Raw genomic sequence first — 26950 nt, forward strand, 5'->3', positions numbered from 1 at the left:
GATGTAAGAGCCAAAGAAAGGGGGGGCACCATCAGCGGCCGGTCCCTCCAAAGGGCCGGTTGAACAGCTCCGTTTTACAGGCCCTGTGGAATTCACCGAGATCCCGCAGGGCCCGGACAGCTGGAGGAAGAGCGTTCTACCAGGCCAGGGCCAGAGCCATGAAGGCCCTGGCCCATGTGGAGGCCAGCTGCATCATCGAGGGGCCAGGGACCACCAGTAAATTGGCCTCCACTGAATGAAGAGGCCGTGTAGGGACATATGGGGTGATGCAGTCTCAAAGATATGAGGGTCCCAGGCCACGTAAGGCCTTAAAGGTTAATACCAACACCTTGAAGACAATCCGGAACTCTACTGAGAGCCAATATTCAGGAGAATACATATTTTAAAAGTTTTTCCTTGAGTTTATGGGGTAGAAGAATTTTAAAATAAATTCTTATCAGTAGGAACTTGGCCTTAATAGCTTTATGGAAAGTTTCTATGCAATGTAACTAACAGTGCTGTTCTAAGCAGAGCAATACCCTTCTAAGGCCATTGAGTTCAGTTGGCTTGGAAGGAGGGCATAGCTACAGAAACTGGAGCCCAGGGAAAGCACTGAAATTGCAGCCTTCTGGACTCTGTTGTCCCAGTACAGCCTGTACAGTGGGTCAGTAGAGTTAGGGGTGGACATGTGCTGAACCCCCCTACTTGTGTAGGTAGGTAGGTAGGTAGGTAGGTAGGTAGGTAGGTAGGTAGGTAGGTAGGTAGGTAGGTAGGTAGGTAGGTAGGTAGGTACAAATGAACAAACGAACGAACAAACTTTCTGAAAAACAGGAGGAAAACAAATCTTTTGGGGGGGTCTCTGTTCTCCCAGTTATTTCTTTCTCCTCACTGGCAAATTCATCACATTTGCCAACTTAGAAACAAACAACTCCTGCGGATGATTTGGTTGTTGCTCTCGCCTGGTTGGGTGTGAACTACGTTAACCAAATTTACATGGAGGGTTGGTGGCTGAACATTTCAGACATCGGACACACTGGTGTTGTCTGGAGCTCCATGGAACCACACAGTATCTTTCCCGATGTTTTTGTTGGATTGGTTCATCCAATTAATTTCCAGAGTATATGTTTGATGGGCTATGAGGAAGAAGCAATAAAATAAGGCAAGGCTACGAATAACCCATTCACAAGAGTTGCCTGTTACATCTCTGTATGATTTACTGTGCTGCCATTGTGTCCTTTAATTTCTCCTCTACTAGTGGCCTGTCTCTGTGTCGATTTATGGTGACTCCATCGGAGTGGAACAGACATGGTTTACCATTGCTTGCCTCTGTGTAGCAACCTGGACTTCCTTTACAGTCTCCCATCCAAGTATTAATCCGGGCCAACTCTGCTAAGCTTCCAAGATTTGATGAGACCAGGCTAGTCTGGGGCTTTATATTTAGCACAATACATTCTGCAAAATACACACACACACTTGGATAAACTTCAGGATTTTGACTTTCCCTATAGCGATTTTTTTTAAAAAGCACAGAGTATATTCTACTCCGATTATAAATCTTGTACTTCCCATTCTGTTGTTATTAAGTTCTTTAAATAATTTTGGAACAAGATAGCCACTATTACAAGACTGTTAACCTCTGTTTTCATGTGGTATAATTTTTTTTAATGGAATCCAGCTGTGAGATCTGTGATATGCTGCATCTTGGGGAACTTCTGCTTTCTGGGTAAATTGTGGGGGATATCAGATTTTTGTGAATGATCTCTATGACCTCACAGTCATATTATTGCAATTTAGATCAGACATGTGAGCCATTCAGATCACATATTTTTAAAAAACACAAAAACTTTCCTGGATATTTGCTTCCAATAATATCCTCACTAGAAATTGATTAAAGAGGTTACATCAGGGATTCTCTGGAGGAAGTGGTTTCCGGATGATATGCTGTTGTCTCTCACTGTATAATAATAAATCCCCAGTCTCGGATTGCTTTACCCAAGAGTTTTATAAATTGTTAAGGCAAAAAAAGGTGCTGCTATTATCAACTTAATTAAACTCTGAGGGAGAAGACTTTGCGTATCTGGTTTCTTGCACAGGTTGTATTATTAAAGTCTGAATTCTTCCATCAGTTCATCTTGCACACAGGACGATGTACTCAGTTGAGATTTACGTGTTGAGATTTAGTGTTCCTCTTTCGGCTCTTTGAAATCCTCACTGTGGCTTTTCTTTCAGTGAATCAGCTTCTTGGGTTTACCGAATTTATACCTGAAAACAGAGATTTACCAGCTGCAGACTCTGCAGCAGTGTCTGGAATGGCCAGGAGGCCAAATCTCCCAAGTTCATGATTCCACTGGCAAAAACTGCAAAAGTCTCAACTTTAAAAAAATATTTTTGGACTGAGATGTGGTGTTTTGACTACTGTGCACAGTAGTTTAATCTGCAGGTTGCTTGTTTTGAAGCCACAGAATTTGAAGCTCTGCCATTTAGTTTTGCTTAACTTTCACACTCTGGCCCTTTCCGCACAGCAGAAAGGGTGCCTCTCCACCAGCAGAAATTATGCCGGTGGAGGGGAGGGGGCCGTTCGCACAGGAGCATGCGAGCGCCCCCCGCAGAGGCCGGCGCAGAAGAGGCGGCTCTGCACAGAGCCGCCTCTTCTGCGTCCCCCCCCCCACTCACCTCGTCCTCCAGCGTCAGTCTGGAGGGCTGCAGGGACCCGCCCATGCTGCCCTCCGACCTCCAGGGGTCAGAGGAAAGCGTGGGCGGGTCTCAGCAGCCCTCCAGACCGACGCTGGAGGACAAGGTGAGTGGGGAGGGGTCGGGGGAACTGTTTGCACCGCGCCGATGGGAAGGTGGCACTTTCCAAAAACTTCCCTCGGGAAGGTAGGTGGAAAGCGGCGCCTTCACGTTGCTCAGGGCGGCACAGGACCACGCTGCCTGTGCGAACAGCTCCCCAGGAACCGGTATTTTTCTGTCCCTGGGCCGCTGTTTTTGGCCCCATGCGGAAGGGGCCAAAGTTGATACTCTTCTTCCCTTTATTCACTTTCCTGTTCTATCAGAACTTAAGGAAGGTAGTTTTTTTCCCCCTGCTAGGAATTCGAAAGACCATATAGCAAATTTTGCAGGCTTTTGTTTATCACTGTTGCAATACAGACTGGATCTCTTAATCTTGAATGGTACGGTTGCCGGCGACATTACTGGTGAATTCACCTTTATAAATTCCCAAGGAGCCAGTACTGTGGATTATTGTTTTGTCACAAGAAATGTTTTGCAGGCAATTCCATCATTTCAGATTGGTTCAAGAATTGAGAGTGATCGCCAGCCCTTAGTTTTGTCCCTCTCAACTCATAACAAATTTAATTGTCTAAGTTTAATTAGACCAACAAATTTTGCAAGCAAATCCCCCCAAAGATTGTAAATGAAATGGTCCAAAAGTTTAATTGAATTTACAACCAGATTGCGATCCTATGAAGCAAACATCTTAAAGTTTGAAATTGAGTTGTCAAATTCAGTCTCTCGTTCTATTAGTGCTTATGATAAACTTAATACCTTATAGCAGATTTAACCTATGAACCTAACCTATTTATTCACTTATACAAAGAAATTGTTCCTGATGTTAGAGGAAGTTGGGGGTTCTTTGCCTTTTAACTAATGGTCCTTTTTAAAAATAGTTCTGACACCCAGTTTGAAGATGTAAACCCTATTGGATTCATGCTGCCTTTGAATAAGGAGGTTCCTTTTAGTCCTCATGACATGTAGACACTGATGGACCCATTTTCTATGAATTTGTTTAATCCCCTTTGAGATTAGGACCAAACTACAGAAAGGTCTTCCATGGGGATGCTGCCGCCATTTCAGTGCTCTAATTCCAGCATTCCAGGGCCCCAATCCTTCTTGGGACTAAAGCATGAATGAGAGGAGGGTCTCCTTCCCACCCAATGCTGTTTCAAAAGCCCCAGCCCCCAGGGGCATTGAACTCTGGAAAACATCAAGGTGGGCTGCCTCGTTTGACTCTAAATTAGCGGCCGCCACCACCTCCTTTGGTGGGGAATTCCTGAAACGGATTACTGTTTGATTGCAGAAGTAATTCCACCTGCAGTTTATAGAATGGTGTTGTGGAGAAAGCACAAGAGGTTGATCTGGGTTCTAGTCCCTGCTGAACCATGAACAACTGGTTGACCTTGAGCTGGTGACTATTTATCTCATAAGATCATTGTGACGACAGAATGGGCTAGGCCTTTGGGAGAAGATCATAATACAAATTTGATTAATGCTAATAATTATTGGGTTGGATCCAGCCACCCTTTTGATTCAAGGTAGAAAACAAAAGTTGCATAACAAGGCTACAGTTTCTGGCTGACAATACCAAGCCTCCAACTGGAGTGCAAAGAAAAGAACTTATACAATAAAATTCTTTTACACTTATATCGCATTTCAAATGACAAAGCATAACGTGTACAAGTATGTCACAAATCAGCTATTTATACAAGAATAAGCTAGTCGATACTCTAGATTCAATGCCGACCTCGTAATGAGACTTCAAGGCTTATTCTGCCAAAAAAAAATACGAAAAGAAATAGATAAATAGAAAAGTCCATAAGGCAGACCCCGTTCCAATGGCAAAATATTTATACTTACAAACTGAAAAATACTAAGAAACACACCTTTTTGATTCAGCCTCATCCCATTCCCCTATTTATTGCAGATCCTATCCTACATCGCTTTTGTATAGTATGGTGCTCTGCCTCCATGGGGTCCCTGAAGAGCCCCGGATCAGTCCTACCCATCCCTTCCTGGGCAGTGTTAGGCCCGTCCTCAGTCCTGGTGTCTGGGGACTGGTTGGCTTTGACTAGGCGTTGCAGCCACAGGGTGGCTGGACCTCTCCCTTTCTCTGAGTCCCTCCTCGCCCCATCTTCTGTGTGGTGCTAGACCTGCTCTAGCCCTCCCTCGCTCAATGAGTTGGGGAGGTCGTGGGTAGGTTCGGGGCGGTGGCCAGGGGTGGGGGTTCCCGGGCCCGGTTCCCTCAGGACGTCTGGGGCCGGGGTTGTCTCCCAGGCCAGCTCCCAGCCCCTTCCTGGCCCCGAACACATATGTGGTTTCCTTGATCTCCAGTCTGGACTTTTTGGGTGGTTAAAGGGGGGCCTCTCCATCCTTTTCCAATAGGGGAAACTCTGGTCAGATCCCGCCTTCTTCTGTCATGTTGAATGTGCTCAACCTGTTGCCTCTCAAACTTCTTCAACCGGTTGCCTCTCAAACTTCTTCTGGTCAGATCCATCTTTTCCAATAGGGGAAACTCTGGTCAGATCCCGCCTTCTTCTGTCATGTTGAATGTGCTCAACCTGTTGCCTCTCAAACTTCTTCAACCGGTTGCCTCTCAAACTTCTTCTGGTCAGATCCATCTTTTCCAATAGGGGAAACTCTGGTCAGATCCCGTCTTCTTCTGTCATGTTGAATGTGCTCAACCTGTTGCCTCTCAAACTTCTTCAAAAGAACCTTTTCAGAAAACTTGCTGGAAAAAAAGCAAGTCACAGTTTGCTTTTTCTCTTCATGTCTTTGCTCCCTCTTGAAAAGCAGAATACCTGCTCTTTCAACCAAAGCACATTTCAAAACACAAAATATGTACTGCCAGTTGCTGAGCTTGTCTATTGACCAACCTCTATTTTAAAAAAAAAACACACCTGCATTGTAATATGTAAAGCACATTATTGTTTGCTTCTCTGGCATTCCCCTTCAAATCTTTTCTATTCTGAAGTACAGCCATCTTGGGCAAAGAGGGAAGTTGCAATAAATAAAGATGTGGAAACGCTGGTGAATGCATTGATTGACCTTGGCGACTGACAAAGCTCTCGAGGCAGCCCCTGTAAAGCTGCTGCGATCCCTTGTAAAGTCACTGTTGAAACTTTCCATGGTTATTTAAGGGCTTGTGTGGGATTTGAGCGCTGAGGTTCCCAGCCCCTGAAATATGTGACCAAATAATGCCCCAGCTATCATTTTAATTTTTTTATGATTATTATTTTTGAGCCTGTGATATAACTGCGCTCTGCTTTGCACAACGGAACAAACAGAGCATGAAATTAAATGTCACATATTAAATCTGCTGATTTAACTTTTTTTCCCCCTTTTCTCTCCCCCACCTTCCACCCCCTTCCTTGTTTGCTTTTGGTGTGGTCAATGCAGTTGCAAAAATGGAATCTGCGCAAAGGCGGTGTGGGTGCAATTCTGAAAATGGAATTAATACAAGAAATGGAGTTAGGAAGTAGATGGGCAGTCCAATCCAGAGGGGGGGCCAAATTCCCCTCGGGATGTGGTGCATGCTTACACCAGCGGAAGTGCCCTCCCCGGAAAACTTATACCAGTGGAGGGGTACTTGCACTGGTGCCCAACTGGGGTGCCCAGCTGCAGTTCCCAGCTCTCCACTGGCGCTTCCTTGTTGTTCCAAGCTGCATTGGCATGGTGGAGGGCATTCCCAGGGGTGCAGCCAACCTTATTTGACTTCCACTGCCAGCTTAGCCGCCATTCGTCCTCATAGGGGGGCTCAGATGTACACCACAATTATTGCAACGTATCTTCACTTCTCCCTACGGGGGACTTAAAGGTAAGGATTGTTTTTTACGTTGTAGTAGGCGGGGCGGCACTACAGCAGCACCGTGCCCACTTGCACGACAGCTCTGGATTGGGCTGTTGTAGTAAAAAAAAATAACTGTGGAGCACAAGTACTGGGGAAAAGATTGGCTGGGGGCAGTTACGTCACTGCATAAATATTGAAGATAGTAATGTGCCTATTTTTTGAAATGCTAACTATTGAAGATAGTCTTAGATAACTTAGACTTTAATCCCCGCCATATTCTGTATGGAGAGTAATGTGCTCCCGCAAGTATGCTCCAGCATTTCCTCTGGCCAACCCATGTGTGCTGCTGATCTTCCAAGTATATTATGGCCTTGACTGGGATTCAAGAGCACACGGTTTTCATGTGTGTACCAGAGTCCCATACAACTTGTGTGTGTGTGTGTGTGTTTGTGTGTGTGTGTGTCAGGTGTGTCAGAAATAACTCAGAGCTTTTTCAAACTAATATACTATAATATCCTATTTCTATATAGGATGGAGTGAATGTAGTTTTCCAATCTAGTCTAAATAACTAGGACGGATGGAGATACAGGTCATGTGTTTTGAGCTCATGGTGGCAAGATGGAGAAGTGTGCATGCACAGGAGTGGAGGTGTGAGAAGGAACAGGAAGGAAGGAGGTTTCCCTGAGAGTAGCAGTCTGCAGATCAATGGGATAGTGTCAGAGCAGTAGAGAAAGGATGTGCAGTGCCTTGACCTTTCTATCTGTCTGACTCTATAGTCGATTTCCCTTTCTGAAGTCTGAGGTTAATTGACTGTGCAAAGTCCTTCACTTCCCTTGGCCTCCTTCTTGCAGCTCTGATTCTGCTGTTTCCAAGTCTATAATTTTCTTGTGAGTGTGACTAGCGGCGTACTGTAGAGATGTTGTCTTGTGATTTCACACACCTCATCTCTGCTCCCCACCGTAGTATGGTTTTTATACAGTAGCATTCCATTTCCTCTCTCCTTTCTGTCCATTTCCTTCCACAAACTCCACCCACACACTGCCATTTTGTTGAGCCCAAAATAGGGGTAATGCAGGGCAGGACCGACAAAGCTGTGGCCAAGCTGCAGTCACGCCTCAGCAGTTCTCTAGAGCAGGGCAGGGCTGACACAGCCTCAACCAGGCTGCAGTCAGCAGGCCACAACTTTTTCTCAGAAAAGGGCAAAGCCTGCCCAGCCTAGGCCAGGCTGCAATCAAGGGGGAGGGCCAAGAGCACTGGGGAGCCAATCCCAAGCCAGCAGGGCTTGACAGGCAGAGATGCAAAGGGGACAGAAAGGGATAAAAGGAGGGGAGAGGAGGCAGCACAAGGTGGTTGGTAAGAGAGACATGGAGGGGAGAGAAGAGGATTGTAACTGCTTGAAGTGGAAGTAAAGACCTTCCAACAAAGAATCCTGTGGGCTTCACCTTTCATTGTCATTCTAACTGGTTGGAAGGGTCTGAGCCTACCCTGCGAGGACAGCGGAGGGTGAGGCGCTCATGATATTTATGGCATAGCATTTAAGCTGTCTAAGGAATCAGTGTTAATGGTGGGGACATGTCCACTACCAGAAGCCAGGAGTTGAAATCTGTTGAGTTCATCTAATGCAGGGGTCTGCAACCTGCGGCTCTCCAGATGTTCATGGACTACAATTCCCATCAGCCCCTGCCAGCATACTGGCAGGGGCTGATGGGATTTGTAGTCCATGAACATCTGGAGAGCCGCAGGTTGCAGACCCCTGATCTAATGCAAAAGTGGACTGTAGGGACCAAAAGACACTGTACTTTGGAAACCTAAATTGGCTTTTCCTCATGTTTCCTGGCTATACAAATATAGCCATATTGGTGCTACTGAAATGGTAGCTATTTTAAACTTAAGGAGACAAGATTCTCCTAAGAGGGAATTAATTGATGCTGTTCTCCCTCCCCCTTGAAAGAAAAGCTACAAGTCCCTGGGGAGAAGAACTGAACATCGTAAACCTTTTCCTGGACAAGGGTTTAAAGAGTTCTCCAAGGCCATAAGTGGCTTCTAATATATATTCTTGACACTCTGAGAAGCAATTTAGCATGAGGAACATATTTACACTTAAAGCATGAAGGCTTGGCCCTGTCTTCTTGTTAAGGGGTTGCTAATGGATTGTATTTTCAAACATCAATAGTCTCTGCACTTGATCCTTTGATGTCTTTATAAGCAAGAGTGACATGTGAATGCTACTCAACTCATAGGCTTATTATAGGTAAAGACAAAAGCTCTCTTTGGGTAGTGTTCGGCATATTGTTTTCAGAGTACTGATGAACTAGAAATGGGGAAAGTGAGAGGTATCTCTGTTTCAGTCACCGCTAGCCTGTGTGGATTAGCAGCTTCATGACACGAGAAGTTCTTGCACAGTTGGCCCAACACAACTCTTGGGATGCATGCTTGGTCTCACGCCAGCTTCCAGACTTCTTGGTTGAGGGGTGAAAATGAGGTGATGCTTTGGGATCTATGGTTTTATTTTTGCAATCTTGGATCCCCAGCCTATGTGTGGCTTTGGTCCCACCTGAAGTGCCCCCCCCCCCTGACTAGCACAGACAGCATGGATGGGAGGAAGAGGATGGCTGCTAGCACACAAGCAGTGATTGTATATGTCTTTGGGTATCATATTCAGTGTGGAGCCAGCGTGGCTTAAGGATTGCATACTTTCATATGAACCTATCCGACTATTAAGGTCATTGTCAGAGGGCCTGCTTTGGGTGTCTCTGCTATCTGAGATTAGTGAGCAACCGGAGAATAGACTTCTCAGTTGTGGCCCTTTGAAGACTAGTTTGTCCCTCCTCCGTCACTGTCTTCTTTGAGCAAGTGAAAACTTCCCTATTTTGTCTGGCATTCCCTCAGTGACCCTTCTTCCTTTGAATGTGTTTTTCTATGTTTGTGTTTGATGAATTTTTAATTGCTTTATTTATTCACACAAACCCTTTAAAATTTGTGTTAATGTTTTGGGCATTCATCAGTTGAGGGACCATGAACTGGGTAGAAAGTGGTCGAGTTTCAGATCATTTTCAAAGTATTGGTATAGACCTTTATGGTCTTAAGCGGTCCTGGACCCACATATCCCCAAGATTGCATTTCCCTATATTTCCCTCAAAGGCCCCTTCGCTCTTCGGAGGGGAACCTTCTGTGATCCCTGACCTGGTGGAACAAGCTGTCAGGTGATGTCAGAGCCCTATGAGAACTTTCACAGTTCCACAGGGCCTGAAAGACTTGGCTGTTCCACCAGACCATTTCCACCTAGCCAGCTGGACTCCTACAGGAGAGAAAGGGGGATATAAATTCAAACTCCTCCACCTCCACCTCCTCCTCCTCCTCCTCCTCCTCCTCCTCCTCCTCCTCCTCCTCCTCCTCCTCCTCCTTCTTCTTCTTCTTCTTCTTCTTCTTCTTCTTCTTCTTCCAGCCTCCAGAGGAGGGAAGGGGTTGGGTGGGAATAGGATGATCTAGAGGGAATTATGTTCCACCATTTATTTTTCACAACTTAGCATTGTACAACTGTTGTTGGATGTTTGTTAGTACTGTTGTTTTAATTTTTGTATGGTTTTATTTTAAATGTTTTTAATGGATTGTTATTGACTTTGCTGTGACCCGCTCTGAGCCCTGCGAGGATAGGGCGGGATGTACATTTGAAAAATAAATAAATAAATAAAATTGTTCAAATAAAAATAAATTGCTCAAAATGCTTTGGAGCAGGGAGTAATGAAGTGCTTTCTACTTTGAGATCTTCCTGCCTTCCTAGCTCCTAGGTGTGAAGCCTCAATGGATCATAAAAAATTTTCTGGGGCCAATCCTCCTCCTTCATTTTAACCACTCTATCTCAAGGCAAAAATATGTTTGTTTACGAATTGTCTCTGAATCTGTTGCTTTGAGCAGTGCAACATGTTTCCTCTCAGAATGTTGCTTTAAAAGCTGGTTTTGCTGATATGGGGTGGGACAGGAAGCTGGTTGGTTCACCCAAGGTTGCAACTTCCTGTGTCTGATCTGGCCATCGTCTGGGTCCAGCGAATGGATGGGCTACATCTGCCTGTCCTAGAGTTCTCTTTGCAGGCGAGTTTTTCAAAACGTAAGGAAGCCTTCCGAAATGTGACCCTCCACCTGAAGTTGTGCTGTCTATTCTGCTACCTTATTCTCAGGTTTCAGGGTTCCATCTAAAGACATAACACATAACGCATGGATTTGTGGTGAAACCAGCTCCAAACTAGGTGAGGTGGTTGGCTGCTATACTTTGAAATGGCGACCCTTCCAGTTCCAGAATTATTTCGGATTGAACTGCAAACTCTCCCAAATCTCATGTGATTCAGAATGGATCCCGAATTTGCTCTGAACCGTTCACAATAATCCTTGGTGCCCTTTCTAATGGCTCTCTCATTTTGAGCAACTTACCAAGAGGAAGGGGTAGCAAATAATATTATTAAGCACTGTGTGATCTGGCTGTGTATAGACTTGAGCGGAGGTGTATAATTCTTAGAAATTTCAAAACCATGGGAGAAAAACATTTTTGGAGAAATGGTAAATATCCGTGCTTATTTTTCTACTACACCTAAACCTATTTTACCACTTTAACAACACAAATTGCGCTGTTTATAACTACGCATGTAAAATTTTACTATTTAGCATATTTATGGAACAACAGTATAATGATGACAGGAATAAAAAGTGCTTCTGCAGTACACACTGTGATAAAACTGAACAATTTTATACGTAAGTTATTACACACCAACAGTCTTGGTTTGCAAATGTATCTATATCACAAGATAGAAGTCAAAGCCGATATGTTTTCTACTTTGTTTTGCTTTTCTGCATAGAGAATGAATATTGTGCAGGAATGTGCAGAGCGTAAGGCATATGACTGCCCATGAATTGGGATATTCCCAGATTTTTTTTTTTGGATAACCCCAGTTTTGAGAGGCCCCACTGTGTGACACGGTATATTCTGTTTCCAACTAATCTGGATTTTTGGATCCATTTTGGTGACTCAAGGAAACATTTGTTTAGTCTGGATTTGTTATGGAGTAGATATGAACATATCCTGCTCTGTTTTCACAAGAGTGGATTTATAAAGGTCACTATTATTTTGTGATGTATATTTCAAGTAAGCAGAGGCATAAAGACAGCAAATATCTTGATATTATGATAGTGATGATCAGTGTTCAAGTTGTTCTAGAGATAGTACAGCTTGTCAAAGACCACTGGGCGTAAGGAGGCCATTTCCATATAGCTCAGTGGTGGCGAACCTATGGCACGGGTTCCAGAGGTGGCACTCAGAGCCCTCTCTGTGGCCACGCGCAAACAGAGTCCCCCCCCCCCACACATCTAGGCTGGCCTGGGCCGCTCGGCTCGATTATTAGCATTGAACCTAACACCTAGTTTTGGGGAAGTAGTGTAGGTAACCCTGTTAAGCGCTGTTAAACCCCACTGATTTTCATGTGAAGAACTAAAGCGCGATCCTTTACCTGGGAGTAAGCTCGGTTGCTGGCAATGGGGCTTGCTTCTGAGCAAACCCTCCTAGGGTCGTGATTCACCCGTTGGAAGAGTTGCACGGTTGCTTCAAAGCAAAGCCACCGACTACCACCAAGCTTACTTCTGAGTAACGCACACCTCGGAGCCAACCGTTTCTCCTAAACTAAAACCTCAGTATTCCGGTTAAATTGCCGTGTTGGCACTTTGCGATAAATAAGTAAGTTTTGAGTTGAAATTTAGGCACTCGGTCTTGAAAAGGTTCGCCATCACTGATACAGCTCTTCAGATACTTGGGGGGCGGGGGGGGGGGGATAACCAAATCTATGTTTATTATTCTGCTCGCATAAAACCTGAGCAAAAATTATTAAAGGTAAATGGTATAGTTTGATTAAAAACAAGCTTAGATTGTATGCAGCTGAAGGAATGTTGCTCCTAATGGTGTCATTGGAATAGCTCCTGTTGTTTAGCTGACTTGAAGAATTTATAGGTAGTACGTCGAAAATTGAAAACTTTCAAGAACATTAATTTTCTCTAAAAATGGGAACAACAGTGAGAGGCAGTATGACAGAGAGTTAATGACTGGTTCCTGGAGAAGACACACATTAGGCAAAGAAGAAAATGGATGTTTATCATTTGCTAGGCATCATCAGAATTTATTATTTCACCTAAATGGCTTAGCTACACAGAACTGAACCTTGGATAAACTGGCATCTCTAATTCTTGGATGGTTCGTTATCGAAGTACCAAGGAGGAGGAGGAAGAAGAAGAGTTTAGATTTATATCCCCCCTTTCTCTCCTGTAGGAGACTCAAAGGGGCTTACAATCTCCTTGCCCTTCCCCCCTCACAACAAACACCCTGTGAGGTAGGTGGGGCTGAGAGAGCTCCGAGAAGCTGTGACTAGCCCAAGGTCACCCAGCTGGCGTGTGTGGGAGTGTACAGGCTAATCTGAATTCCCCAGATAAGCCTCCACAGCTCAGGCGGCAGAGCTGGGAATCAAACCCGGTTCCTCCAGATTAGATACATGAGCTCTTAACCTCCTACGCCACTGCTGAAGAGGAGTTGGTTTTTATATTCTGTTTTTTTTTCTGTGCCATGAGGAGTCTCAAAGCAACTTACAATCACCTTCCCTTCCCCCCCCCCATCCCCACAACAGATACTTTGTGAGATAGGTGAGGCTGAGAGAATTCTGAGAGAACTGTGACTGGCCAAGGTCATCCAGCAGGCTCCATGTGGAGGAGTAAGGAATCAGTCTGGTTCTTCAGATTAGAGTCTGCAACTTCTTGGGATGGTGAAAGGGAGGAGAGTTTGATTTTTCAGAGTTGATATACAGAACCATTGATTAGCCAATTCGCAAGAGGAAAGTAGTGTGGTTGATTAGGGACCAAAGCTCAACTACGCCATGTCTAGTGATGCTTTGTTGGAAAAGAACCAGGTGCTCGGGAGCAGCAGCAGCAGGCCATTGCTTTCACATCCTGCATGTGAGCTCCCAAAGGCACCTGGTGGGCCACTGCGGATAGCAGAGTGCTGGACTAGATGGACTCTGGTCTGATCCAGCAGGGTCGTTCTTATGTTCTTAAGAAGGTGGAAGAACTGTGATTCCTAATTAGTCACTAGATTGTGGGAGTCTGGAAGGTTTCTAGTTCTACATAACCAGCATTAGTCTTTTGGAAGTTTCTTTCCCTTAGCAATAGATTGAAGACAGGATTACGAATGTAAAGGTGCCAATCTAACCTGGTCATCCATTTTTCAAATGTTTTCAATCTGATGTCCTAACCGTAAAGATTTATTTTGCTGCAGTAGTGTTGAAAGGCTCCTAAGACAAGGTGAACAGTATCCAGGTAGATTATCAGCACAATCCTATGCAGTATAAACCCATTCAGCATAAACCCTCTTCAGTATAAACCCATTTGTTTCAAGGAATTTAGACTGTAGTAAGTCTGCATGAAATTGCAGTGTAAGTTTATTTGCTTCTGTAGCTCTTGGGCAGCCCAGTCTGGAGCCCTATGGAGGGCTTTCCGGCAGCACGGAGAGGGAGGAAAACCCCCCCAAAACTATCTCTTTTGGAAAGCTCTCCGTAAGCCTCAATGGATTTATGCCACCCAAAAGGTCCAAGGCCCAGCTGCTGCATATTTCCCCACAAACCTGGGGTGGAAGCTGACTGATGTCGGCTCCAACCCTCTTTGGGAGGGTTTTACTGATAGTTTTAATATTGGACGCCAAGTGGTTTATGTGAAACGCTGTAATTTTATGTTTTAATGATGTTATTTATATTAATTACTTACTGCTTTTACTGTTTATGTAATATTATTTGCTGTTCACCGCCCAGAGCCCTTAGGGGATGGGGCGATATATAAATATAATAATGAATAAATAAATAAAATAAATAAACACCCAGACTATGCCCTCATTGGGGTGCTGTGTGGTTTCCGAGCTGTATGGCAGTGTTCTAGCAGCATTAGCTGCTAGAACACGGCCATACAGCCCGGAAACCACACAGCACCCCAGTGATTCTTGCCATGAAAGCCTTCCACAATACATATGCCCTCATTGTGCTGATGGGGCTGCTGATGGTGTGGGAGCCCTGACATGGGGCTCAATGACATGTTTAGGCATCTTGGAGGGGCCCAGTGGCTGCCTGCCGGCACGATCGCCCCTCCACTGGGATAAGTACCCTGGGGAGGGCAAATCCACTGGTGTGGTGCTGAACCACCTCGACAGGATGATTCCCTCCCCCCATTCTGAATTTAGCCACAAGACCCCTTTTGTTTGCTACTGCCATGAACTAAAACAACTTCCTCCCTGAAGTATGTCATTTGTTCAGGGCCCTATGTGTTTTGAAATTTTATGCAATACTGTTTGTTTTCAGTTTTGTTGCTCTTATTGTTGGTGTCCAGTTATGTGCTGTGTGCCTGAACTAGTGCAATTCTGGCTGCCAACTCTGAAATGCCAGATTTTATACTGGTATATACAGGTATATACGTGAACCTTGTCGAGTTGATGCCTTACTTTGTGACTGGTAATTACTGTGACCATGTAGTCAGCCTTGACTCACAACTTCGATGTTTTCTATTGGAAAACTCAGACCAACCAACCCATGAGAAGAAGAAGAGTTTGTATTTATACCCTACCTTTCTCTCCTGTTAGGAGACTCAGGGGTGGCTTACAAGCTCTTTTCCCTTCCTCTCCACACAACAGACACCTTGTGAGGTAGGTGGGGCTGAGAGAGCTCCGAAGAGCTGTGACTAGCCCAAGATCACTTAGCAGGCTTCATGTGGAGGAGGGGGAAACACACCTGGTTCACCAGCTAAGCCTCTGCCACTCAGGTGGAGGAGTGGGGAATCAAACTTGGTTCTCCAGATTAGAATCCACCTGCTCTTAACCAGTACATCATATTGGCTCTCAACCATGGTCCCTGCCATATTTATGTATTTACTAGGGTCTCTACCTCTGTTTGCCCCACTCCCCAACCTCATAGCTCACTGGTCTTGCCATATATCATGGTAGTATGAATACTGAACAAATGTTTCTGCCTTCTGCTGAAAGAGCTGCAGCAACATCAGATGAAACCAGAGTATACATTACTGTTTTTTCTTTGTTTTGCCCCGTTGTAGCCCAAATTAACTTTATAACAGATGTCATACCCTGCCTTTCTCCTCAGTCAGATCCCAAAGCAGTTTACATGGTTCTCCTCCGTTTCATTTTATCCTCACAATAACCCTGTGAAGTAATGTGAGTGTCCCAGGGTCTCCCAGCAGCTGTCAGTGGCAGAATGGAGATCAAGATTTTCCTGATCCTAATATGACATTCTCACTACGACAGCTAAATAACATCCCATTAAGCCTCTGGACTTATTCTGTCCAGATTCCAACTCTGGTCATTCTTTTATTGAGCAGCAATGGCGTAGGAGGTTAAGAGCTTGTGTATCTAACCTGGAGGAACCGGGTTTGATTCCCAGCTCTGCTGCCTGAGCTGTGGAGGCTTATCTGGGGAATTCAGATTAGCCTGTACACTCCCACACACGCCAGCTGGGTGACCTTGGGCTAGTCACAGCTTCTCGGAGCTCTCTCAGCCCCATCTACCTCACAAGGTGTTTGTTGTGAGGGGGGAAGGGCAAGGAGATTGTAAGCCCCTTTGAGTCTCCTACAGGAGAGAAAGGGGGGATATAAATCCAAACTCCCTCCCTCCCTCCTCCTCCTCCCTCCTCCCTCTCTCTTCTCTCTCTTCTAGCTAGCTAGCTAGCTTCTTCTCTTTCCTCTTCTACTCACTACCAATACTACTACTACTACTACTACTACTACTACTACTACTACTACTACTACTACTACTACTACAGTGAATGACATACTTCAGGGAGAAAGCTGTTTTAGTTCATGGCTATAGTGAATCCCCACTCCCCTGTTTAAACCATTGTAACATAGCTATTAAAATGGCTGCATGATAGTACGTCTTCAGATTAAAGATTGCCGGACCATTTCACTGCATTGTAGAAGCTCTGTTTTGTGGTGCTTTATCATAGCAGATGAATTTATCATCACCACCTGCAATTTATTTAAAAAGTTCCTGGGGATAGGAGGTATGTTTATGAAAATAAATAATATTCTCAAAAGGACATTCATTTTAATCACGGCTGTCCTTCCAAACCAAGCAAGTTTTAATGGAGCTCAACACCTCCAATCTAAATTCTGTTTGTTTCATCAAAGGACTTAAATTATATACTACCATCTGTCTGCAGAATCGGAGACTAAGACCTTTTCTGTGCAAGTCACAGCGTTTTTAGGCTGTAAATAAAACATTTCCTCCATGGAGTTCCACACTGGTTTCCCCCCATTTGATTTCAGAAGCTTTTCCAAAAGTGTTTTGTGTCCGTTGTTTTTTGAAAGCCCTTTTGCAGTGCTTCTTTCTGCTGAAACGTTTCCAAGCTGACTCACCTCCCAGTGTGGCCACATTTAAAACATCTTGTCTTTCTCTCTGGTTGTTTTCCATGCCTCTGTGCCATCACCCAATTTCCCCTTCGGTGCCATTTTTTCGCTTGCTTCATGTCACTCCTTTTTCCTGGCCTCTATTTTCACCATTTTGTGTGGGGTGTTTTGTTTTGGAGTTTTGGTTGAATCAACATAGCAACGATTACACAGAGCTACAGAGAGTCAAAACAATGAATCAATGAAGCGTTGTTCCAATGAATAAGCAAACATATATATAAATAAATAAACCTTTACAGCCACCATGAAATGTTTTGTAGGAAGTGAGTGCGGACGAACATCATGGCAAAAGGGAGAACTGAAAACGTTTTGGATGCATTCTATGTGACTCATGCGGAAAAGGCCTAAATATATCTGCTCGGTTTTTCTGCTTTGAACAAGCTAGATCTTTGTTCATTTATGTCAATATTTTTCAACTTTTCCAGATTCAGGACTCAGCTGTAACATCCAGGCAGTAGTAGCACAGGCCCCACTAAGCTGCAAGCATGTGACAGGAAGTCCTGTGACCTCAGACTAACATGACAGGAGAAGGAGGAGTTAGAATTTTGCTAGCATTAGTTAGGGAGTGGAGCTCTGTGCGGAAAATGGCGTAGGTGGGATTGATAAAGAAGGCAAAGGAGGGCTTTTCTGGGGAGGAGGGATATCTCAGCCTTCCTGTCATCTCCACCAGAGGGACTTTGCCTCATTGCCTCTGAGCATGCATTTAAAAGTGGTAACAGGTGTGATGCCCTTGTTGTCTACACGTGTACGCCAAAAAGTAACCAAAATAATGACAGCTTGAGGTTGGCTTGTAACAGAGCAGGCGAGGTTCCATAACCAATTGGCAGGTCTTGACCCAATGGCTGAAGACTATTAATCCTTCAACAACTCTGCTTTGTCCAAATTTATTTTATAACCAGATCATACACCAAATTTCCTCTTTGCTCTTGCTAAACGTATCATAGCTGAAAATAAAGTTTGTTTAGGAAGTGTGAACAATCTTCTCAATTCCAGCCTTTTTTTTTCGATCTTCCTCCCAACGCATTTCACTCTCTGCTGATCTTTGGCATTTAATCATTCCATTAATTGGATAAAGCTTGTACACTTAATTGAGTAACATTTTGCTAGTTGAGCGGTAACTTTGGTTACTATATTTCTTACACAGTTGGCCATATTGCTCTTTTTTCCCTATTCTAGAAAGCTAGGGAGCTGCTCATGGGGTCCTCAAATCGCGTAGTTGATAACCCCCAAGCCATCAGAAGTGTCAAGGACTCCATAGCCGTAAAACCCTTGTGAGTAGCTGGTGCCAAGTTTATTATAGATTCTGAGAGGGTTGGGTTGCTGTGTCCTCCAGGCAAATGTCTGGAGAATATAGTTGTGCCCTTCCCCAAGTGCAGAAATTGGCCAACCCTGATTTTTGCCAGGTATTTTTGGCAGAGACCCAGTACATTATCTGTAGCATTCCCCACCCCTTGCCCGGGCCCTTTGAGCGGTGTATCCTTTCCTCCTCCCTAACCTGGGGATTAGTCTCCCCAGACGATGACTGTAACGAAAGGGCACTTATATAAGTTCTGCTTTCTGCGCTGCCACCAATAATATTTTTTTCTCTATAGCCCACTCAATACTGATTTTCCACACGGTCACCACCCTGACTGGGGAACACAGACACACAGACAAATAAAAGACTGGAGAGGTTTTTATAGAACAAAAACTTAAAATGTTTATTTGCTGGCTTAAACAGAGGCTTCTCAGGTAAACTGGAGAGGAAACAAGCGTGCTGGTTTCAGAGATAGTTAAACTTAAGCTTAACGTTTACATATTCAGTTTGTCTTAAGCTTGGCGGTTTGCAAGAGAAATATTGTTTTAAACTGAGCGGTTTCAGGCACTTCACTTAAGGCTTTACTTTTCACAAAGATGTTTCTCAAAAGATGTTATTGTGGGAGATTCTGCACTCCCTCCTTAAAGGCAAAACCTCTCAGTCAGCTGTTCCTCCCTCACAAAATCAAACACTCAGTTTTAAGCCCCTGTGGGATTCAGGCATACAGCCACCCTCTCCCACAATCCCAAAACTTGCTCACAGCTGCCACAGGATTTGGGCCTCCCAAAAACTGATGTTCACTTTTGAGAACCCAGACTCTACAGATCTTTAGAGGGTTCCCTCACAAATAGAAACCAAACACCTGGAGGGCGGACCTGCGCCTCCAAACTCAGGAGTTTTAATCACTGAATAGCCTCTTCAGCTATTCCTAACACAGCAGTGAGAGATCTCTGCGGATGCTCTTCACTCTGCCTCAAAAGTACCCGAGGGCATAAAACGCTCATACAGAGCCAAAACAGTCCGAAGACTCCAAAGAAAAGAACCCCTCAGCTCTAGCGCTGACAGTTTATGTAGACTCTGCCTTTTTCCCTCTGGCCAATCAGGGCTGGCCAGGGCTTAACTCTTAAAGGGGCGGGTCCACCCTGTAACCTGAATGCAGGCTAAGTGTATTCGTCACAATGACTCTCCCAATTGGCCCAAGGGGCCAAGAAACCGCTGCGCCCACAAAGCACTGGATGTATGGGGCAGCCCTCGCCCACGCCACCCTCCTCCTAGCAGGTCTCCTTGCCTCCCTTCCCCTGTCTGGCTCGAGAGTTCACACCCTTCCTCTCTCTCTCCCTTGTTGCGTCACAGGGAGAGGAGTTTCCAGGGCTTTGTCTCTCCCCTGTGGCCTCACAGGGAGAGGTGTTTACAGCTTGCGTGAACGTCTCCCACTCTGTTACTGCACAGGGTGGGGACCAGCTTGAACCCAGGTCTAGGTTCTCGAAGGGGGTCTGGGCTTCAGGGTCCTCTTCCCTCCTTCCCACTTCTCACCATTGAGCTATCCCTTGTCTCTTCACACCACCACCCACATTCCCTGCTGCTGTGGCAGCTCCAGACTCGCTCTTTCCCACTTCCTTACATACCTTCTGCCCTCCCATTCCTCTCCCTTGTTCCAGCTACTTCTCCAGCCCATCTTCTATAACCGCCTCAGCTGTGGGCGGGCAGGCCCTGCCTGGTCTGAGCTGCTTCTTCAGCCCATTTTTTACAGCTGCCTCAGCTGTGGGCTTGCTGGGCCTAAACCTCCTCTCTTCCCTGCCTTCCCCTTTGAACAAGGTTTCTGAGGCCTCTAAGGCCTTCACCCTCCCTGCAAGAGACTCCTCTGCAGCCTTCCCATCTCCCGCAGTGCCAGCTGGTGCGGGAATCAGTGGGACAAGTCCGGGCACTGCGGCCGAGCCCAGACATTATCATTGCTATCTTCAGTTCCTGAAAGACTGAATGTTGTTGGGGAAAGCGTTGCATTTACTTTCCAGCTTACAGAGAGTTAATTACGATGACCTTCCACGTTCTGTGATTATCCAAATTGATACCTAAGTTACCTTTGATGATATTTTCCTACCTGTCACTAAACTCTGAAATGTGCCTGACACCCTGAACTTGTAAACGCTGATTTATTAATTGCCAGCCATATGGAAATGTGTCGGAATAATATCCTCCTTATTATTGACTACTTTGTGCAAAATGGGACGCCTACAGGTGGAAAGCCTGAACATCCTGGTAGGAGGTGATGCTTTGAATACATATGAGAGCATATCAGGCTTAACCAAATAGCTGCTTTCAATGTGATTTCCTTGTTCTGTCTTTCCAGTCTAATATTGTGAAACTGACCAAGCCAGTAGCACTGTGGACCCAGCTGGATGTATGCAAGTGGCTGAAGAAACACTGCCCAAATCAGTATCAAATCTACAGTGACTCGTTCAAACAGCATGACATAACTGGTAAAGTATGACATATTAGACATATTTTGCTTTAGAGTTTTGCTTTAGAGCCTTGTGTCAGTGGCACGGTTTGATAAAAGGCCTACTGAATTATTTGTCAATTTGGGAGCAGTGAGTGATCAGGAAACGAGGGACAGCAAATGCGGCAGGCGTTATTTGAAGGGCTGATTCATGGGAAGCCTACAGCGAGAGAGTCTTTCTGCAGTTAAAGTCTTGTGGTTTTAATTGTGTTTTTTAAAATAATTTATTTATTTGTTCCACTTATATACCGCCCTCCCCCGAGGGGCTCAGGGCGGTTTACAGCATGAATACAAACAAGTGGATAAACAAAATACAATGCTAAGTATTGGTAATCAAGTTAAAATGCAGCGCTCAAGTTTCTTAACCATTTAAAATGCAGATGGCGTTCGACCATTAAAACTCCTCTAAAACTCCTCTGAGGGGAACAGCGGGTCTTAGCTGTTAACGGGCACGTATATCAGCAGCGGGCCTCCCCAAAAGCCCGGCGGAATAGCTCGGTCTTACAGGCCCTGCGGAACTCATTTAGGTCCCACAGGGCCCGGATAGCTGGAGGGAGAGCACTCCACCAGGCAGGGGCCAGGGCTGTAAAAGCCCTGGCCCTAGTGGAGGCCAGCCGCATCATAATGCAGGCCCATCTTGAGAATCTGGCTGAAAAGAAGGGGATAACTAAAATAAACTAATGATTTCTGACCTAATGGTACTGTGGCTCTGAAAAAACAAGAAGCAGAGGAAGGTAGCTCCAGAGGGGGCCGGGGGGATGGGCGCATGACCAGGCAGCCCCTGTGTAAGTGATGGCCGGGCGTTCAAAAGCGGGGACACAACTGGAGCAGGGACTGGGCAGAGGACGCACCACTGCACCAGGCACTTTTCCTCCTTGCTACGCTTCTGACAAGAAGTCAGTGGTTAAACACAAATGCAAGACATCCCAGGTCCCCAGGTTTAGTTAATAGGGTTGGCCACTGTCTGAGAAAAGATGTTGGACTAGATCCATGGGGGCGAACCTTTGGCACTCCAGATGTTATGGACTACAATTCCCATCAGCCCCTGCCAGCATTGCCAATTGGCCATGTAGTCCAATTGGCCATGTAGTCCATTGGCCATGTAGTCCATTGCCAGTAGTCCATAACATCTGGAGTGCCAGAGGTTCGCCACCACTGGACTAGATGGACCTAGCCCAGTAGGATCTTGGGTACCAAGAGATGCGGGGGGGGGGGGCACTGTTTCTTTCTGGGACCTTGGAGAGCCGCTTCCTGGCAACATAGACAATACTGTGTGGTCTATATAAAGGGGTTTCTACTGTAGGTGGGGGACATCTCAGATGGGTGTCTTCTCCACCAATAGCAAGGAGGCAGGAAATCGTCATCAAATTAGCCGTGTCACTTCCTGTCTTCCAAGGCCATATTTGTTCAGTATTTTTTCCTGCCTAGCAGGGAGTGCTAGTGTTTAGGAGAGGCTCCTTGGTAGATAACGTGTGTGTGTGTGTATGCGGTGTGTTTGACGCAGCAATACATTCTAAAGGAAGGAAATAACAACAGCCTTCACCAAAGCCTGGACAGGCAAGCACTGTGAACAGCTGGAGAGCCGCAGTTAAAAGCATAGCGTTAGTTTTTTCCCGCTTAGCACTGGCAGCATGCATGAAACCAAGATGGCGGTCAGGCTCTTTCCTCCTCAGCGCCAGGGATTCTGCTGCCAGATCGGCGGCTGAAGGAATTCCGCTGCTGCTGACCCAAGGGAGAGAGCGCCAAACCTGCGCCACTCCAGCGGGGATCGGCCCCTCCCAGCGGGGAGGCCGAGACCTCGTCCTTGGCCCAGCCCGGGCACTCGAAACCCCTCAGCGGCGCCCGCCCCACCAGTGTCCCTTCCCCACACGGGCGAGGCCCTCACTGGACCTGGAGAGGGCAGCACAGCCCCAAGAAACCCGAAAAAAAGGCAGCAGGGCCCAGCGGAGGAGCCCTCCGCCGCCCAAAAAAAGCAAAAGAAGGCCAGCTGCCGGGAGCTTGACGCCTCCCAAGGCTGACCATTGGCCAGCTCCCAGGACCAGTTCCTCCTACCCCTCGTTAGGGATCCGGAGTGCTGTGTCCAGCCCACGAACACCCCACCCCCCAGCGAGGCGGCTGAGAGCGCTTGGTGACTCTTCAACAACAGGTACCCGGGGCCCGGGCAAACAGTGGGAGAGAGCGATCAGAGCAGCCGGATGCGCTTGCACTTAATCTCAGGTGGTGGCTTAGCAGCGACTATTCTCGATTCTGGCAACAGCGCCCCCTCTGCATTCACGCAAATGCTCAGAGAACAAACTGACAAAGCGCTGGGCCGATAGAGAGCAACGCAGGCTGCTTTAAATAAAACCTCTTCCTTCCCTACCAGAGCCATAACCTGCTCTGCATGGAACCATTGGCTTCTGACTCCACTATAGAAACCCCCCCTTGCCCACAAGAGGGGCGAGAAAAGAGAGATAGAGGGGAAGGGATGAGGGCAAGGTTCTCCAGACACTGAAGAACCGACGTTGAAGGAAAGCCAGAATTATCCCCACGGGTTCTTCTTAACAGGAGGACATTACCAATCCTGCCAAACCATCTAAGGTCTTCCCGAGGGCAAGTCAGATTATTTTCCCTAAGATGCTGGAACACTAAAACTGTTTTTTCCAGTTCCAAAATACTTTGTCAAGCGCATTCAACGATGGCACCGGTACACGGGTAGGAAGGACTTCCTACAGCTTACAGCAAAGTTTACCTTTTGCCACAGCGATTCCATACTATGTTGAAAGTCCCAGCAGTGGAAGCCCCTATTGCAGTTCTGCACTCTAGAGCATTGGTAGCAAAAGAAGGGGAGAAAGTAATATTAGAGACCAGCTGAACGGGAAGATCTGAAGGCTCTTCTGGAGGTCCCGGTGATTATTGCAGCGTTTATTAAGGCACTTTCCTTTAGCAGCATCTACAGTGGCCAGGACCACTATAGCCTGAACTAAGAGAATTTGATACATGATCCCAGCAGAGAACACTGCTATTAGAGAAGGCATTAAGCGGGTGCTCATTGCTGCGCCTTCGTGCGAGGGCCTTCACACTTAGTGCAATTGCCATGACAGCTAGAACCATATGGCGTCCAATATGCTAGCTAAGGCTTAACACCTGGCAGCTCCGCCCATGGCGAACAGATGCAATCTAACCAAGAAATGCAGCAGCAGCCTATTCTATTATTATGGAATGACCAGTTTCTCCGGCAAGATTTAGAACAATTTACTCATCCAAACCAGAGATCAGAAGAGAAGCAATGCCAAAATCGGTTGGAGGCAAGATCAGTGCGTCAACCAGCAAGGTGGGCTCCATGAAAGCACATCTGTCAGAACACACAATGCAGCTCCCCAAGATTTACTTTAAGGATGTGGCTGCAAGTCAACTGGCAGACCGAGATCTTCCTTTCATGACAAAACTCATTCCATACCTTTCAAAAACAAGTGGAAGGGCCCTAAGCCAGACAAAACTAAACAATGACTACCGGCAACTCGATTCGGGGGGGAAATACTTGCCAAAATTTTCAGCTTGACCCTGGCAAAGGAGTCCACATAGATCAGTGGACAACAGAGTTGATAGAGTTAGATTTACGTAATAGAATTCCTTCTTCAGAATTCCCGTCCCACCTGTTTGTTCCTCACCCGCTATCCTCAAACCTCTTTAAAAGCCTAAAAACTCATTAGAAGCAGTTTCACATCTTCACAGAATTGAGGCGGTAGAGCGGTTCCTCCCAGGAGAAATCCCCTTGAGGACCCTATTCTCACTCTTTTTTCTTTTACTGTCCCAAAGCTGTAAATGGGGAATCCAGAGCAGTGTTAAACCTCGGTTTTGTCAACAAAGTTTATCCGACTACCAAAATTCAAAGTGGACTCCCTCTCCAGTCCATCACGATTAGCAATCTCTGAGACACAGGGGAGTTCCCTCGCCGTTGGACCCACAGAAACCTACTTGCACATCCCCATCAATCCGGCACACAAAAATTCCTCAGGTTCACAGTAGGGAATGCCCACTGCACCAATTGCAGGGCCTTGCTGTCTCGGACTTCAGCCACGGCCCCCCCAGAACAATCTCTCTTTAAAGGGTACTCCTGGGCCCCATTATATCAACTCAGGGAGAAGGGACCCAGATACATCCTTACTTAGGGATGACCTGCCAATCAGGTCTCAGGACAAGAACCAAGGATCTCCAAGAGGCGTTGTCAGAGTACAACAAATTACTTCAAGACTACAGACTCTTAACACATTGGGAGAAAAAGCTCCCCTCGCTCCAACTCCAGAGACTAGAACATCTAGGAGCCGCATTATAGATACCACATAAAATGCCCTATCCACCTTCCACTGGTAAAAATTCTCAAAATACAAAAAACTGGGTCAAACAAAATCTAGTCACACTTGACCAACTCTCTAGCCACAGTTGTTGTTGAGCCTACCAAACCTGCTCATCTCTAGTCATAGACTACTCAACCAGCCATGGAGCGCGGCTACATGCCAGACCACTACAGCTGTTCTTAAAGACCGTTCCAGCTAGATATCATCATTCTGAAAAAGACAAAAACTTACTACTAACCCCGCTTGGGTCAGAGAGAAAGCCTCAAAATGAATTTGGACCCCAACATGCGACAGCCTAAAGAGAGAGGGGAAAATGCTACCCCGATTAGCAAAGGACCTCAGATCTTCACAGACTCCAAGAGTCTCTCAGGGTGGGGAAGGCGTTAAGAAGCAAAAGAGGGAATTAGGTCCAAAGGCACCTGGAAAAAAAAAAAAAAAAAAAAAAAAAAAGAAAGAAAGAAAGAAAGAAAGAAAGAAACCTTACTTCCCGTCAATGTGCTGGAAACGCGGGCAGTGTTCCTGGCCTTACAACACTTCCACACAGAAGTCAAACATCAACACCTGATAATCAGGACAGACAACATCTCGACCAAGATGTATATAAACAATCAGGGGTTCAAGATCCCAAAGATTACACAAAGAAGCCCTAAAAGTTCTGCTAACTGGTCGAAAATACACCTATTGTCATCCCAAGTTCTCCATACAGTACATTCGGGGAATAAAATAAATTCGACAAAGGCGGACTGGTTGAGCAGACAACAAATACAACTAGGTGAATGGAGACTCAATCCAATGTGATTTGGTCAGGACATCTGCCTACAGATTCAGCCAGCCCAAAAGGGATCTGTTAAGCCTCAGTGGACAACACTCCAGCTACCCAAAATTCACAAAGTAACACAGGGGGTTTGCCATCACAGCCTTTGGCCTTGACATAACTGCTTTTCACGCCTTCCCTTCCAATCCCCTTGATTCAGCGCCTCTTTGCAAAAAAATCGAGGTGGAGAAAGCTCAGGTAATAATATTCTTATCGGCGCCACAATAGCCCGAAGTCCGTGGTACTCCCATGTGTACTAGAAATGTCCACCCGTCAGCCCTTTGACTCCACCCGATGGTTCCAGAGACCTATTAACACAGGGGCCCTATAGCCCATCCAGACCCAGGGATGGCTCAGGTTGACCGCAGCGTGGAGTAGAGACGGAGAAAACTGAGACAAAGAGGTATTACTCAATATTAAGGTATTACGAGGACCATTATGGCAGCAAGCAAAGATGCTCCACGGTCAACATCTATAGTGCATCCCTGGAGGACATTAGTTAGATGGTGTCAGAAACTACGAGGAATGGGCCCGGAAGCTCCCTCTATAGGTAACATCCACAAGATTTTCTCCAAAAGGGTTTTGATGGGGACTCGGATGTGCCATCACCTGGGGTAAAAGACCAAATTCTTTTGAGAGGAGTAAACTCTCCCAACCGCCATAGTAATACACCCAGTTCCCCACATGGCGGCTGCACGGCGTGACATTAACATCACTAACCAAATCACCATTTAGACTGATCCAAACCATCCCATTGCGATGGGTGCACATGAAAACTCTATTCACTTGCTATCACAGCGCATTGCGCAGGGTCACCGATTATTAAAGCTGCTTATCATCGTCAATGCCAAGTTATCCACAGCCTTTTAAAGACAGAGTGGGATTACTCTTGGACCCGTCATTCATCCTAAAGTATATTCCAAATTCCATCTTCAACAAGAAATTATAGGTGCAAAATTCATGCCTAATCCTCTCACCCCAA

At 45.9% G+C, this 26950-nt stretch overlaps 1 protein-coding gene across 1 annotated transcript in view; it reads left to right on the plus strand.

Moving 5' to 3' along the window:
• SAMD12 (sterile alpha motif domain containing 12) overlaps positions 1-26950 on the plus strand; it is a 261340-nt gene that overhangs the window by 47371 nt on the left and 187019 nt on the right. The window contains exon 3 of the mRNA XM_048507594.1: positions 20668-20797. Coding sequence (XP_048363551.1) covers positions 20668-20797 — 130 coding nt within the window. The remainder of the gene's footprint in view (positions 1-20667; positions 20798-26950) is intronic.

This window comes from Sphaerodactylus townsendi, linkage group LG09, assembly GCF_021028975.2.
Source record: "Sphaerodactylus townsendi isolate TG3544 linkage group LG09, MPM_Stown_v2.3, whole genome shotgun sequence".
In the NCBI taxonomy this organism is placed as follows: domain Eukaryota; kingdom Metazoa; phylum Chordata; class Lepidosauria; order Squamata; family Sphaerodactylidae; genus Sphaerodactylus; species Sphaerodactylus townsendi.